General features: G+C 44.6%; 1 protein-coding gene across 11 annotated transcripts in view; it reads right to left on the reverse strand.

Moving 5' to 3' along the window:
* The window catches only part of SLC23A2 (solute carrier family 23 member 2), an 81,873-nt gene that overhangs the window by 12,058 nt on the left and 53,440 nt on the right, over positions 1-16,375 (reverse strand). For all 11 annotated transcript variants that reach the window (XM_082230078.1, XM_082230070.1, XM_082230075.1 and 8 more), the window contains 5 exons: positions 15,615-15,703; positions 9,767-9,837; positions 8,361-8,542; positions 3,184-3,304; positions 374-530 (listed from right to left, as the gene is read on the reverse strand). In XM_082230078.1, coding sequence (XP_082086204.1) covers positions 374-530; positions 3,184-3,304; positions 8,361-8,542; positions 9,767-9,837; positions 15,615-15,703 — 620 coding nt within the window. The remainder of the gene's footprint in view (positions 1-373; positions 531-3,183; positions 3,305-8,360; positions 8,543-9,766; positions 9,838-15,614; positions 15,704-16,375) is intronic.

Raw genomic sequence — 16,375 nt, forward strand, 5'->3', positions numbered from 1 at the left:
CACTAAGGGAACCATCAGCTTAATTCAAACCACAGTTAAACCAAGAGGCATGAAACTGCCTTAGACGACCAGCCCAGATATGTCAGTATCGTCTCTAGTCTCACTGGCAGCAGATCTCCAAGACAGAGATCTTTCACAGCCTTGCTCCCTTTTCACTGGAGATCTTGGGCAGCTGAACCACAGACCTGGCAGCAACTTGGGAGCCGAATCACAAACTCTCATTTCTGCAAGCACATGCCAGTGACCAGGTAACTTCTTCTGTACTCATGCAAGGTGCAGAAAAAAAATAAACTAATGTAAGTCTGGAGTAATTGTATCAAAGAGCAAAGCTTTGTGGGAAACTCTCCCTTAAGTGCTTGCTAAATACACTTACATGGATAAGGAACCTTGAACCATGGAGCTACCAAAAGCACTCCTTGCCTGGCATCAGTGCGTGCATAGAATCCGTATTTTGTACTATCAGGTGGAAACACATCTGTCACAGTGAAGATGAAGCACAGCAACCAGGATACCAGAATGGCTAGAATGATCTGCAGTGGGAACAGAAAGGGGCTTAAAGCACACCAGCAAGGAAACAATAATTGCCCACAGAGGAGCTCCTTACCAACTCTTCATAATAATATTCAAACCGGTGGTGGGGAGTTGTTGCATCAAGGGTTTTGTGAACACATTCCCTTTACAATTTTTAAAAGACCCTTCTAGTTCAAAATGGATCCTTTCATACAATTTCCCCAAACTGGGAATATCTCCAAATAAGCACTTAAAGGAGCGCCATTAATCCTTCTAAGACAAAACTAAGCATTGTGCACGCTGATAAACTCACAACAATTTACAAAAATAAAATGAGTGGATCCCAGAGGGCTAGCTGAAGAATAAATAAATTGATTTGGGGTGGGGTGGGGGTGCTGTAGAGCTCTTTAGGAACTGGATTTAGCATTATCTGAAACTGCGGCCAAACTCACAAGCAGAGTCTCAAGGTGATGGCCACCCCCTGTTCATTCTCAGTATCTGATTATCAGAGATACACGGCTGATGGACATGGAGGCTCCGTTCAGCTAAACTGCCATCAACAGACCCGATAGCTAAATCTGCTTAATTCTTTTAAAAACCATTGAAGAAGAAGAAGAAGAGGAGGAGTTTGGATTTGATATCCCGCTTTATCACTACCCTAAGGAGTCTCAAAGCGGCTAACATTCTCCTTTCCCTTCCTCCCCCACAACAAACACTCTGTGAGGTGAGTGGGGCTGAGAGACTTCAGAGAAGTGGGACTGGCCCAAGGTCACCCAGCAGCTGCATGTGGAGGAGCGGAGACGCGAACCCGGTTCCCCAGATTGCAAGACTACCGCTCTTAACCACTACACCACACTGGCTCTCCCCATTTAAGTGGGTAACTTGAAGTGAATGCCAATAATTTTCACTGACTGGGCCTGAATTTCCATGCCTTGGAGAGTGAATGGTTTCGCTACCACTCTTTCCACATCCTTCATTGCAGTCCTGAATCCCCTTCACGTGAGGCTCAGGTGGCTTGGGTGGTCTGGAGTGCCTTCCATCAGCTTTGGTTAGAGGCCTCACCTGCACCCCTATCTAGACAAGGATAGCCTAGTGTCTGTTGCCTAGGCTCTGGTAACTGAAAGGTTAGGTGACTGGAACACATTATACATGGGGCTGCCTCTGAAGATGCTTCAGAAACTTCAGCTGGTGCAGAATTCAGTGTCCAGGTTGCTCACTGGGGCAAGATGGTTTCAGAACAGAAAGTCAATCTGGCCTAACTCCCCTGGCAGCCAATTAGTTCCCAGGCCCAATGCAAAGTGCTGATGTTGACCTATAAACAGCTCAGGACCGCAGTACCAAGGACCACTTCTCTTCATATGAACTAAACCAGGCCCTGTGATCATCAGCTGAGGCCCTTCTTTGTGCGCCTCCTCTGTGCAAAGTCTAGAGGGTGGCAACATGAGAATGGGCCTTTTCTGTGGTGGCTCCCTATTTGTGGAATGCTCTCCTCCCCAGGAAGGCTCATCTGGTGCCTTCATTACAAATCTGCAGGCACTAGGCAAAAACATTCCTCTTCTCCCGGGTCTTTTGCCGATTAAAGAATTTATGGTCTTTTAAACAGCTACTTGAAGATGCTGGGAGTGGTCACGAGATTTGGGGCAAGGTGCCATCAACATGCCAATGAAATTTAGCTCTTTTTCTCCCTAAGACCTGAATCAGGAGAGGCCCCGTGGGCCCTGAACCAGTTCCTGGCTGCAGTGATGGGATAGATGAAACTAAACTGAGCTTGAAACCCAACAAGCCGGGACACTGTGGGTGATTGTTTCCCATTTCTGAGAAATCAGCCAGTTGCCTGCCCTGGGTGGGGTTGCACTTGCCCTATAGAAGCAGGTATGTGGTCTGGGGATGCTTCTGGATCCAGCTTTGTCGCTGGAAGCAGAGGTAACATCAGTTGCTTGGAAGTCCCTTTTACTAGCTCCAACTCGCATGAGAAGCTGCAGCAATCCCTGTACCTGGTTAGCTGAATCACAACAGCTGCGACGGTGACACTGAAGGTTGGATTGCTGCAATGCGCTCTATATGGGGTTTTTCCTGAGCTTCGTCCAGAAGCTGCAGTTAGCAACCACACTGCTGCATTTAATGCTTACAGGAGTAGGATTCTGTCAGCATCTAGCACCCGTGCTCAGAGTTCTACACTGGCTGCCAACTGGTTACTAGCCCAAGTTCAATATGTTACTATTAGAATATAAAGCCATTATCATATTGGGACCAGTTTACTTGAAGGATCACTTTGCCACATATGTACCCACTCAGCCACTTTTACAAGGGCCACATAATGTTCTCATCTTTTAGTGTCACAGTTCCGACACTCTGGAACTTCCTTTTTACTCCTGCTCTGTTTATGCAAGTCTACTGAGACATATAAAGTTGGCGTGTACTTTAAACTGTAAATTTAGTTTACAATGAATATTTTTATCTGTTGGTTTTCTTCTTTTTGCTTTTTAAAGACTAGATTTTACTGTTGACTTTTATTCACATTTGAAATGCAAACTTTATATTCTTTGTAAACTGCTTGGAGATTTTATGCACAGTTAAGCAGTATACGAATTTTGTAAAATAAATAAAAATACACTAAAATAAACACCAGTAGACAGAACAATAAACACAGTGAAAGCTGAAGAGAGAACTTACAGGAAACATCTTAAAAAGCTGTAACCGGTATGCAGTCCATCCTTTTTTTGATTTATAGATGGGTAATGGGAACTTGACATTTCGGGCATACTGAGAAAACAATAGCACTAGGAAAATAGTCCTAGAGAAGGGAGAGGAAGGAGAAAAGTTAATGAATCAATTAACTCTTCACTGAGGTAATAGTTAGCCAACAGAAGCAACTGAAGTTTCTAGCAGTTGCTGCTGTGCTTGCAATAACAGAGATGGAAGGGATGCAAGGATCATCTAGTCCAATCCCCTGCAATGAAGGAATTGCAACTAATAATAATAATAATAATAATAATAATAATAATAATAATAATAATTTATTTGCATCAAGCCCTCCCCGGCCGAGACCGGGCTCAGAGCGGCTAACATCAAAAAAACAACACAATAAGCATAAAACCAGACATCAATAAATTAAAATACATCTTAAAATTAATTCAAGCAAGTTAAAATCCGGGCAGGTGGCAATTATCAGGGTGGAATTGAGAGTGATTAATAATTGCCAGGGCCAACTGTTTCCACTGATCATACAAGGACCTGTGAGCGGGTTGGGGGCCTCCTTCGGGCTTGTTTAATACAAAGGAAAGTAAGTCAAACTGCATCCTGCCCAAAGGCCTGGCAGAATAGCTCCGTCTTGCAGGCCCTGCGGAAAGATGTCAAATCCCACAGGGCACTGTCTCTTGTGGGAGAGCGTTCCAGTAGGCCGGGGCCACGGCCAAAAAGGCCCTGGCTCTAGTCAAGGCCAGTCTAATTTCCCTGCGGCCCGGGATCTTCAAGGTGTTGTTGTTAGCAGACCGTAAGGTCCTCCATGGGGCATACCAGAAGAGGCGGTCCCGTAGGTACGAGGGTCCTAGGCCGTATAGGGCTTTAACGGTTAAAACCAGCCCCTTAAACCTGACCCCGCACTCCACTGGGAGCCAGTGCAGCTGGTAAAGCACTGGGTGAATGTGATCCCGTGGCAAGGACCCCATAAGGAGTCTCACCGCCGCATTCTGCAGCTGCTGGAGTTTCTGGGTTAGTTTCAAGGGCAGTCCCACGTAGAGAACTAAAGAATCCCTGACAAGTGGCCACCCAATCATTGCTTTAAATCCTCCAAGCATCCCACCACCTTCTGAGAGAGTCTGTTCCTCTGTCAAACAGCTCTTACTGTCATAAATTTATTCCTCGTGCTTAGTCAGAATCTCCTTCCTTGCCACTTGAATCCAATGGCTTGCGTCCTACTTTCTGGAGCAGGAGAAAACTGACTTGGTCCACCTTCCTTGGGATACATCTTTAGATTTTTGAAGATGACTATCATATCACCTCTCAGTTTTATTGTAGTATATTTAAAACTACAGTAAAACTGCATATTTAAAGTACAGTAACTACTGCAGAAGTAGAATTGTATCATGGCAAAAGTTTTTATTTTTAGTCAGAGAAAGCAAGGAATTAGCCTTTTAAAATGAAAAAGTTACTTAATGTTGCCATTTTTTCCTTCCTTCCTTTCTTTCTTTCTTTAATGAGCTTTATAAGCATAAGCTTAATTTAATTTGTTCCGCTCACAAGCTTTAAGAACTGAAATCCCACAGTGAATTTGCCTTTCCGCCTGCAAAACTTATGCCCCCTAGAACAGATGAAGTTTTGTCTGGGAGAGAAGCAAACTTACTACTGTGGGAGGCCGGCTTAGGCTTTAGCATGTTTTGAAGTCTTGCCGAAATCCACATTTTAGGAAGTGAAGCAAAACCAAAACCAACAACAACAACAACCCTGCCCAGTGCTAAGAAAGAAATCTAATCTTCGGTCTCCTCAACGTTACGGGTCTGCAAAGTGTCAGTAGGGTAGCTGGGAGATGAATGTTTTTTTCTTTTAAGGTTAGGCAGCCAGGTTCTCTTTTTAAGCTCAGGATCAAGATCTTCACTGTGTGGGGACCTGGAATTTCCCCTTATTTTTATATTAGGTATTTATATATTGCTTAATAGGGGGACAGGAGGGGCTAGACTGATATCTCATCTTCTGTGCTTGTTTCTATAACGTGTTTTAAGCTGCATTAACACTGTCTGTAAGCTGCCTTGAGCTCAAGAAAGGCTCAATAAATCAATTAAATAAATGCATTGCTCAGGGGCCATGCTTCCTCACTTGGCTGCCACAGGATGTGAAACAATGGCCAAAGTAAGCAAACTTAAGGTCTAAATTGTTAGCCTCTGAAATAAGCAGGCTTCCAATTACATAACCAAATCCTCAGAATGCACCTATCAACAAAATGTGTGTGCCATTATACATGTTCAGACTTCCTATGCTGGAAGAAGGTTGTCTTTATGTTAAGTGCCAAACACAGCTTCGAGAAATGCTAATCCACTGAGAACACAGCTACAAATTCCTGAACAAACTTCCCTGAAATTCTAGGAGGGCAGGTTACATCCCAGTATATAAAAGAGTGAGGCCGAAATCACCTTTAACTCAAAAGGAAACAGACAAAGACCTTTGTTCTTCTCCTTCAGGCACAAAGATCTGAACTCTGCAGTGGCATCATTTGATACCACGACCTTCTGCTAAGCATGAATGAGTAAAAAAAAGAAAGCTTTCTTGTGCTGTTTTTTTTTAAACGTGAAAGCCTTAATGGTAGTTTTAAAATATGACTTCTTTATGGAACAGCATTTGATCTAGTGCTGTCAAATTATTTATACAAAGTTGCTGGGGTGTTCTTGTTTTTTTTGGGGGGGTGCGTTTGTGTGAAGAGGGTTCACCAACATCCTAAGACCAGCTTCTACTCTTTCATACACTTTTTTACACCTGTTCACAACTAACTATTCCCTCAATCTGCTGCTGATTCTGTGAATTAAAAAACCCACACAACTTGAAATGACTTCTTTATTACGCGGTCCTAGCCAAGGACGCAGGTGGTGCTGTGGTCTAAACCACAGAGCCTAGGGCTTGCCGATCAGAAGGTCGGTGGTTCGAATCCCCATGATGGGGTGAGCTCCCGTTGCTCGGTCCCTGCTCCTGCTCACCTAGCAGTTCGAAAGCACATCAAAGTTAAAGTAGATAAATAGACACCGCTCCGGCGGGAAGGTAAACGGCGTTTCCGTGCGCTGCTCTGGTTCGCCAGAAGCGGCTTAATCATGCTGGCCACATGAGCCAGAAGCTGTACGCCGGCTCCCTTGGGCAATAAAGCGAGATGAGTGCCACAAGCCCAGAGTGGTCCGCGACTGGGCCTAACGGTCAGGGGTCCCTTTACCCTTTACCTAGCCATCAGAATCATGTAAGTAAATGTACTGAAATTGCAGGTCTGTTTTGCCACTGATGATTATGGCAAACAATACCCTCATACTGTCCTCATGTTGAGAGTCGGGGGCTGGGATCCCTGTTGCCAGAGCAACCTGGCTGCACCTCCTCATGCATCATTCCAATCCACACCTGCTATTAAGTGGGTCAGAGACAGACTGCAGAGACAGGGTGAATTCAGGGCTGCCTTGCTTCCTATAACAACGTTGATTTAAGAGGTCCGTCTGTGCCCCAAGAGTCAATAATCCATTTAACTTGAACCTCGCCCTTGAGCCAAGGCTTTAAAGGTAGGGCTGTTTTGGGTTGCTGATAATCTTCCCTGCAGTCCCTAGAGATTGATGTCCCAATTTGATGGCTAAAAACAAACACTGAAATTCCAACAGTTTTGTATGTTTTTAAACTTGATTGTAAGTTGCCTAGAGACTGCCTTGTGGTCAGGTGATAACACACATACACAAAAACATTATCAACAATTCTGCTAATATTTGAGTGATCAACTTGGAATGAAGACAGTTTTCCTAATAGTCACATTTATTCTGATTTCTTGGAATTTAGTGGCCGTGTTTTAGACATGGCCACCGAACCTAGAACTTACAGGAGGGGTAGAATATACATGTCGATTGCAAGAGGACTTAAGAACGACGTTCTGCTTCTGAACATATGAATATGCCACAGTTCTGTCAGCAAAGTGCTAACACCAGGCCTTATAATCATTTTTTCTGTAATAGTAGTGGGATGCTGCTGAATTGGAAATGTACTGGGATCCAATGTAGATCCGGTCTTAAAGGATCTATATTGGCTCCCAGTACGTTTCCGAGCACAATTCAAAGTGTTGGTGCTGACCTTTAAAGCCCTAAAAGGCTTTGGCCCTGTATACCTGAAGGAGTGTCTCCACCCCCATCATTCACTGAGATCCAGCTCCGAGGGCTTTCTGGCAGTTACCTCATTGCGAGAAGTGATATTACAGAAAATGAGGCAGAGGGCCTTCTCAGTACAGTGGTGCCTCGCAAGACGAAATTAATTCGTTCCGCGAGTTTTTTCGTCTAGCGAATTTTTTGTCCTGCGAAGCACGGTGTCGGAAAAGTTTTGGGAAAGCTTCAAAAATCACCAAAAACCTCAAAAAAGGCTACTATGAGTTGCTCCTCGAAGTCAAGTCGCAACTGTATTAACGGTGTTAAGAAAAAGGAAACAAACTTGCAAAAAAACGCAAGACGTTTTCGTCTTGCGAAGCAAGCCCATAGGGAAATTTGTCTTGCGAAGCAGCTCAAAAACGGCGAAACCCTTTTGTCTAGCGAGTTTTTCGTCTTGCGGGGCATTCGTCTTGCGGGGCACCACTGTACTTGTGTCCACCCTGGCCGAGTGGGGATTCAAACCCTGGTGTCCCAGTTCCCAGTCTGACACTACTACATTGTTAGCTGCTTCAGGCATCTGGAAAGCCAGCACACCATTGCTTAAGAAATACTTTAGAATATAACTTAGAAGGATTCTCATTTCATAGATTCATCTTCATTTTAAGATAATAGCCCTTAGTACCGCCTAGGAGAGGCAATGGTCAATAGTGACAGACATTGGCTGTTTTATACTGACTGACTGCACTTCATCAACTGTTGAGGGAAGAAGAAGAAGAAGAAGAAGAGTTTGGATTTGATATCCCGCCTTTCACTCCCCTTCAGGAGTCTCAAAGCGGCTAACATTCTCCTTTCCCTTCCTCCCCCACAACAAACACTCTGTGAGGTGAGTGGGGCTGAGAGACTTCACAGAAGTGTGACTGGCCCAAGGTCACCCAGCAGCTGCATGTGGAGGAGCGGAGACGCGAACCCGGTTTCCCAGATTACGTGACTACCGCTCTTAACCACTACACCATACTGGCTCTCGGGACAAAGGATACTCACAGCATGGCTATGCCCCAGTGTTTTCCTGCTCTTTCTCCAGCAGCCTGGAAGCCAGAAAGCCCAATGAGAGCCACAGTTGGTGTAATCGTCAGAGGTCCAATGTATCTCAGGAGCGCTCCTGGCAGGCCCAGGAACCCAATCACCACTTCTATCAAAGATGACATAATAATGGCGCCTTGGATCTGAACACAGAGAAAAATAATAGTAATTTAGATTTTTAAAGAAATTCTATGTTTCTGAGGGTGTTTGTTTTTTTAATGGGTGGATGAACTGCAAGTCAAATAATTCAGTGACTAGGCAGAACTGGGCAATGGCATGTGTTATTCAGCTAAGTGCTTAAGCAGACGTTTTCTGGGCTAAAGAATATCTGAAGGTCAGAGGTATGTTCTGTGGTACCAACAGAAGTCGGTTCAATAGCAAAGCTCCCAACTTCATCCACTTCCTCTTACCGCTTAAGCACACTGCTTGCTTTCAATGCACAACGGGGGTCGTTAGACCAGCCTGGCCGTTGTGTCCATAGCACATCACACTGTCATACAGGAAGACCTGGGTTCCAAGCTAACCTTTAAAGCTCTCAGATCGAACCGGCAAGGGCTGGTGGCGCCACGGAGGTGATGCTCTTAGCTCCTAGGGGCAGAGTGTATGATGCATTTGGTCACACGTGCTCTTTAGAAGCTGGCATAGAGCAGCGCTGTGGTCTCAGGAGACTGCCAGCCCCCCCTTGGCTGCAGGCCTCTTGGCAGGATGGAACTACGGTTTGAAGATGGGGAAGAGAGAGGGGATGTTTTTAAATTGAGGAATAACTGGCAGCCCAAAGCAATGGGATGGGAGAAAAGTTCCATGACACACATGTGAACTGGGAGTCTATTCTATTTTTCCCCCTGTAGTGAGACAACTCTCCTGGATTCTTATGGATATTTGCATCAAAAGAATGATCATTAGAGGAGAAGGAAAAACCGAATAGCAAAACTACACATGGCTTTGGGGGAACTGGGCACTCCTTACAATTGTACCTGGCTTTCCAAAACAGAAACACAATAAATGCGGATTATCCTCATTGCAGAGCAGAGACAATCCAGTAATTTGTTAGAAGCTCATTGGTTATTTTGGCTATGACTGGTCAGATGAGCATATCACAAGATGCAGAATGCCAAACTCCCCTGACGCGGGAGCATGTCTCCATCAAGACCATAGTGCACCTCAAGCTGTTTTGGGGAGGGTGAGGGGGCTTCGCAGGCACAATTAACATACAGAAAAGATTAAAACCTGCATGTAACGAATGTGTAGAAAAAGTTACATGCAAAGAGAAGAACGAAAAAGGGAAACAACTTCAAGGCAGCAGGGCATCTGGATGAAAAGAACCTACTGAAGTGAGGACATGGCACTGATTACATGGTGCAAGTTACCTCTCGTATCCTAGGGTACCAGATATGTTCCGTATGCAGCAGTTCTGTTGTTCCATTGGTAATCATTACAGCTTAGGAAGGCAAAAAGAAATATTTCGCATTACGGCAAAATAAAGCACAACGATTCCATGCACCCCAGCATTAAATTCTGTATGAAACAAGAAGGTGCCCAAGTCCAGAATTACAACACAAAGAGGATAGTCTGCTTCAGGCATCCCCAACCTGTCCAACCTTTCTATGAAAATCTCCAAGAAAGACGACAGCAGAACTTTAGCAACTTGCTCTCTTGATACTGAACCATGATACCCCCGAATACCATGTGTTGGGTAGTAAGACCAAGGCACAGTCGTCACCTCCAGAATCTGCTTGTCAGTGATCAATTGGCATCTGACTGGCCATGGCTAGAAAGGCTGGCACAGGCAACATTCATATGAGTTGCTCCTGAGGTTAGTACAGTGCTGAACCTCCTATTTCCTTCTACAGCTTTAATCCAACTGTTTGGCCATTCTAGTGAATGAACAGAATCTACCACCACCAATCTGCCCCACCCCCCAGTACTTCTTATGGACATCATTTTATGTATTTTGCTTTTTAAAAACCACCCCATCGTTGTTTATTTGTTCCCTCACATAATTTGTAAATCATTCATTCTGTATTTAGGCTGTGTTCTAGATGAATTCATTCCTCAAGGGCTAATCTCTAATGCCAGTTTCAAGACTGTTGAAACTAGGAATGGACAAGTAACCAGAGTTGGCACAAAAGGAGGCAAAGGTCCACTTAAGAGCTGCAGAGGGGTGATTCAGAGTGCAGATAAAGTGACTTTTGCATATTATTTCTCCAGATCTGTCGCCTGTTAATTGGGATGGCTAGACCGCAATAGCAGCTCCCGTCTGACGCCTCATGAAGGTTAGAAGTGGTCAAGGAAGAAAGAACAAAGATTCTTTTCATAAACAAAATGTTCTATATTTCTGATTCCTAATTTCCATACAGTAGCTCTTCCCTGAGGCATGCAGAATGTAGCCATCCTGATCTATTAGAGCTGCAGTCAGGCTATTTGACCTAAAATCCTGCAATTAGGACACAAGAATATATGCTCAGTGTTATTGATGCCCAGCGGGGCCTGAGCTTTCTACACAAAAACAGATTCTGTAACCAGAAAACCAAAGCAGCACAATTATTGTGCAAACAAAATTGAAAGCGTATTATTTTGTACACTTGTTTTGAGATTATTATTTTAGAATTTGGAAGTGTTTGCCTTTTTATTGCCATCCATTTGGAAAAGAGGATTTGCAGGACTACGAAGGAACTACGACTTCAGCTAAGCAGCGTATGGACATGTGTCTCCTGAAGCTGCAAATCAGTAGCCAGGCAAGGCGAGTCAATCAGGGAAACAGAGGCAACACTCCCCACCCCAAAATATCATATTCACATTGAATATTTGTGAATTACCAAACTTGGTGAATATGCCAACCTCTCTTGCAGCTGCAGATACAGTTGAAAGTGTGCTTCTTGTTCCACTACATTTACTCAACACAAAAATCACTCTTGTAGAATAAGGACCCTGAATCTTGGCGAATGTATGTATTACACACTGTATTTTTGAGATTTTTAACTACTGGTGGTAACGATGCCCCTCCCTCTGGCTCCTCCGCATGTCACAGGACCTCCTACCATACTGCCAAACTACTTCCTACAATGTCAAGTAGAGTGAGTTCAAATCTCAGTTCAACCAAGGACTTCTAGAGCTGACCTTAGACCTCTCAGCCTTAATTGCTCACTGCAACATGGGAACAATAATGGCTTTTCATGAATGCTTGTTGTTTGGAAGATGAGGTAAGAACTCTTTGCAAGCTTTGGAACTAATGATAGGCCACCATCTCAAAAAAGATTCCACATAATCTTCTTAGCTATCTGCTTAGGCTTTCCTGGGAACCCAGCATATATTTTAATTCCCAAAGGTGCTTCAAAGCAAAGTTGCCCTGAGTCATCTGGGCTTGGTCAGTCTGTAGCAGAGTACTTTCCTATTCTGCTTCCTTGTTGGGCCGTGCCACACTCAGCAAGGAAAAAGAAAAACCTATGTAATCACTGGACCAGTTTCCAGTTTGGGACTTGTAGGGTCTCTCTAACCATTCCAAAAATGGTTTCTGCTTTCAAATGCTCAGGAAAAGAACCTGTAGCCCCTTCAGAAAAGGCAAGCAATCAGCTAAGAATGTGGACACTGTTGCTACTCTCTTTCTTCATAGGACAGTTGTTTCTCATCAAGTGCAATATTAGCGTTGGCTGCACTGTAGTCTTAAGTAACAGATCTGGCCCTGGCCTCTAGTCATGTAAACATGCCAATTATTTCCAAAAGTACTTTGTGCTATTTTATACTTGTTTGCCCTGTTAAGACCTGTCAGAAAGAATATACGTAGGAGAATGAACACACACACAAACACACATACACACACACAGCCCACCATCACAAAAAATTATCACGTTCTAGTTTCCTTAGACTTGCCAATGTAGTCAAGACACTGTGGCTCCAAATAATGCCATAAATATGTTGTACAGTGGTGCCCCGCAAGACGAATGTCTTGCAAGACGGAAAACCCGCTAGACGAAAGGGTTTTCCGTTTTTGAGCTGCTTCGCAAGACGATTTTCCCTATGGGCTTGCTTTGCAAGACGAAAACGTCTTGCGAGTGTTCCGATTCCCCCCCCCTTTTTCTAAGCCGCTAAGCCGCTAATAGCCTTTTAGCCGCTAATCTGCTAAGCCTTTAATAGCCGCTAAGCCTTTAATAGCCGCTAAACCGCTAATAGCGCTAATCCACTAAGCCGCTAATAGGGTTGCTTCGCAAGACAAAAAAACCACTAGACAAAGAGACTCGCGGAACGGATTAATTTCGTCTTGCGAGGCACCAAATATAAGCAAGGTATAAGCAAGGCAGGAATAATAAAAAAATGGGTTTTCAGAGTAGAAATCAGGCTCATTCTTTAGTGTTTGCTGTGAATAAACAATGGGTTTACCATAACCATGGAGCCAAAAACAATGGTTTAGCATTGGAAGGACAAACTGAAACACACGACCTCCTCCTCTGGCATGGCCATGTGGAGTTTGAGTTCTACTACTCTTTTTTAGACAAACCACAGCTTGTTTGTGACATCTAGACCAGGACAAACTGCAGTAATGCTCAACTATAGTTAGTAGAAAAAGCCAAGTTCAAACTGTACTTTTTGAGGCTGGCTTCTTTTCACAAACACATGCGGGGGGGGGGGAGAGGATGGTGAGGGGATGAGGGTCACTGCACAGGAACCAGAGGAGCAGGACCCATTACCACAGCCAGAGGGCCCCCCCCATCTCCACGAACATGTCAGACTCTGAGGCATAGAGAGCAGTGCCATGTATGCTCTAGTAATAATAATAATTATTGTTTATACCCTGCCCTCCCCAGCCAGAGCTGGGCTCAGGGTGGCTAACACCAGTAAAATTACAGTAAAAACATAATGGGGGGGGGGGCCAATTTAAAATACAGGTTAAAATGCAATTTAAATTGCAGCCTCATTTTAAAAGTAGCCCATAGATCAAAACCATAAGGGGAGGGAAATATAAGGGTCAGACTGAGTCCAAATCAAAGGTCAGGCGGAACAGCTCTGTCTTGGCCCTGCAGAAAGATGTCAAGGCCTGCAGGGCCCTAGTTTCTTGTGACAGAGCATTCCACTAAGTTGGGGCCAGTAATGAAAAGGCCCTGACCCTAGTTCAGACCAATCTACCCACCTTGCGACTTGGGAACTCCAAAATGTTGTCATTTGTGGACCTTAAGGTCCTCCACGGGGCATACTAGGAGAGGCGGTCCTGTAGGTACATGGGTCTCTAGGAGGCTGAGGCAGGCTAGACCCTCCAGCCCAGCTCACTAGAGCTGACCTAGGAGGAGGTGTGTCAGTGAATTAGGCTCAGGACAGGTGAGGGTCACCTGCCTTATCAAGCCCAGATGCTGCGATCAAGATTCAAGGGATAAAAAAGAAGCAGAGCTGAGGTGCTGTGTCTGCTCAACTTCTCATGTTGAATGACCACAGCTTGGTTGTCCTAAGAGCTTCACAGGACTGAAACGCTTGGATCGGCTGCAGAGGCAGAGACCTGGCCTGACTGTTGGACTATGGACGTGGCTTTCAGTATTGAACATGGACAGTGTTTCCTGACCCGTTGGGACTACTAACATTTGCCCTTGGGACTGTATACACCAGCAGGACTTGTGGCTAGGGGTTCAGGACACATGAAGAGAGAAGAGCAGAGACAGATACGTCAACATATTTTCAGATTGCTTGGGAAGACCCACAGGAGGAGATTTAGGCAGCTGTGTAAAACAGGTCATACATACACCATCATACTTAAGTATATAAAAGAATACAGGCAACTCCCCAATTGTGTGCGTTCGGCATGCATATGACCATGCTCACGTGTGCCATTTTCGGCACTGGAAAGGGGTCAGGGTGGGGGCAGAACTCCCCCGTGCAAATGGGGAGGGAGTTGCATGTTCATAAGAGGAGCCCTGCTGGATCATTCCATGCCAATTCCCATAGTAGCCAATTGAATTCAACATTCGTAACATAAGAAGAGCCTGGTGAATCAAGCCAATGCCCCATATCTAGTCCAACATCCTGTTCTTACAGTGGCCAACCAGATGCCCATGGGAAACCAGCAAGCAGGATTTGGGCACAAGAGGATTCCAGCACAAGAGCAATCTCCCCTCTGGTGGTTTCCCGCAACTGGTAAAAGCAGCCCATATGCAGAGATGAAGGCAACATTCCTCTCCCACTATTGCATCTAGGCACTGAAGTCCCTGAAGATGCAGGATCCATACAGCCATCACTACTAGCAGCCCACACTTTTTTTTTAGTTGTTTAATGAGTGTACTTGTTGTTGTTGTTTAGTCGTGTCCAACTCTTCATGACCCCATGGACCAGAGCACGCCAGGCACTCCTCTCTTCCACTGCCTCCCGCAGTTTGGTCAAACTCATGTTTGTAGCTTCAAGAACACTGTCCAACCATCTCGTCCTCTGTCGTCCCCTTCTCCTTGTGCCCTCCATCTTTCCCAACATCAGGGTCTTTTCCAGGGAATCTTCTCTTCTCATGAAGATTTGGAGCCTCAGCTTCAGAATCTGTCCTTCCAGTGAGCACTCAGGGCTGATTTCCTTAAGAATGGAGAGGTTTGATCTTCTTGCAGTCTATGGGACTCTCAAAAGTCTCCTCCAGCACCATAATTCAAAAGCATCAATTCTTCGGCGATTAGCCTTCTTTATGGTCCAGCTCTCACTTCCATACATCACTACTGGGAAAACCATAGCTTTGACTATACGGGCCTTTGCTGGCAAGGTGATGTGTACTAGTGTGAGACAAATTCTAGTACCTCTCTTGAGTGGCTGGGGAAACCCAGGCCAGATGGGAGGTGTGTGTGTGTGTGTGTGTGTGTGTGTGTGTGTAACAACAACAACAACAACAACAACAACAACAACAACTTGAACAGCAAAAACCTTACCAAAAGCTTTGGCTAAAACATGTTAGACAGTCTTCACATAGTAAGTAACCAGCTTGAAACTGACCTCTTCTCACTCACCTGCTAAAGTCAAGCCCAAACTGGCATGCTAGAGTAACCTGGAAAGCTTATGTGAAGCCCAGTTTGGCGTGCAAATCCCTGGGGAGAGGCTATGGAATTTGCTGCATTTGTCTGGGTATTTTCAAAATTCAATATGGTTTCTACTCTTTAGACAATGTGATCTCCTAGATTAAATCTGCATTGAGACAACTTTCCTCTGTTTCATCTCCCACTCTGAACTACCTGAAAGATTAAGATGGAAATTGCTTTTTCTTACCTGTGTTGTTGCATCTCCATTTGTCCAAAGAGAGAATAGCTCTGGCAGGAGCCAAGAATGCAAAAGCGCTGGCTTGGAACAAAGGTAACCTGAAAGAAAGAAAAAGAGAAAAAGGAGATACCTCATAACTTCCATGCAGATTTTTTTCTAAGGAAAAGAAGAATCAGAAGAAGTCCTTCTTGGGTGTGTTAGTATGCATTTGACCAGATTACACAAAATGTTGACTTAAATACCAATAAGATAAATGAGGGTGAGGAAGGAGTCCACATCCCAGCTTATCTGTGGACTATTTGGGAGGCTTTTGACAAGCCACAGCCAGTGTTATATTACCCAATTAGCAAAATGGCAATATTAGAGTGAGCTCTCTCATGAAAGAGACAGGTAAGTAATATTTTTTAATACAATCGACTCCTGGGAGTTTTTTCCTAGAAAGTGGCATGGACAGTTTAATAAATAATTTCTCCATACTGTAGTCATGTATTGATTATGCAGTAGAATTCAAAGTCCTAAATGCTCAGGCTGTGCATAGTTCAGAGGTCAGAGGAAACCGCACCAGATGGTCCAGCAGGGCTCCTTTACATGAGCTCCAAGATCCAGATAAAAGGCAGTCTCAACAACTGTTTCAAAATTGCTCAGTGTGCTGCTGAACACATTAAGGTTGCATGTTCGATCCCCATAAGGGACGGCTGCATATTCCTGCATTGCAGGGGGGTTGGACTAAACGATCCTCAGTATCCCTTCCAACTCAATGATTCTATTCA

This window comes from Podarcis vaucheri (genome assembly GCF_965113315.1).
Source record: "Podarcis vaucheri genome assembly, chromosome: 7".
In the NCBI taxonomy this organism is placed as follows: domain Eukaryota; kingdom Metazoa; phylum Chordata; class Lepidosauria; order Squamata; family Lacertidae; genus Podarcis; species Podarcis vaucheri.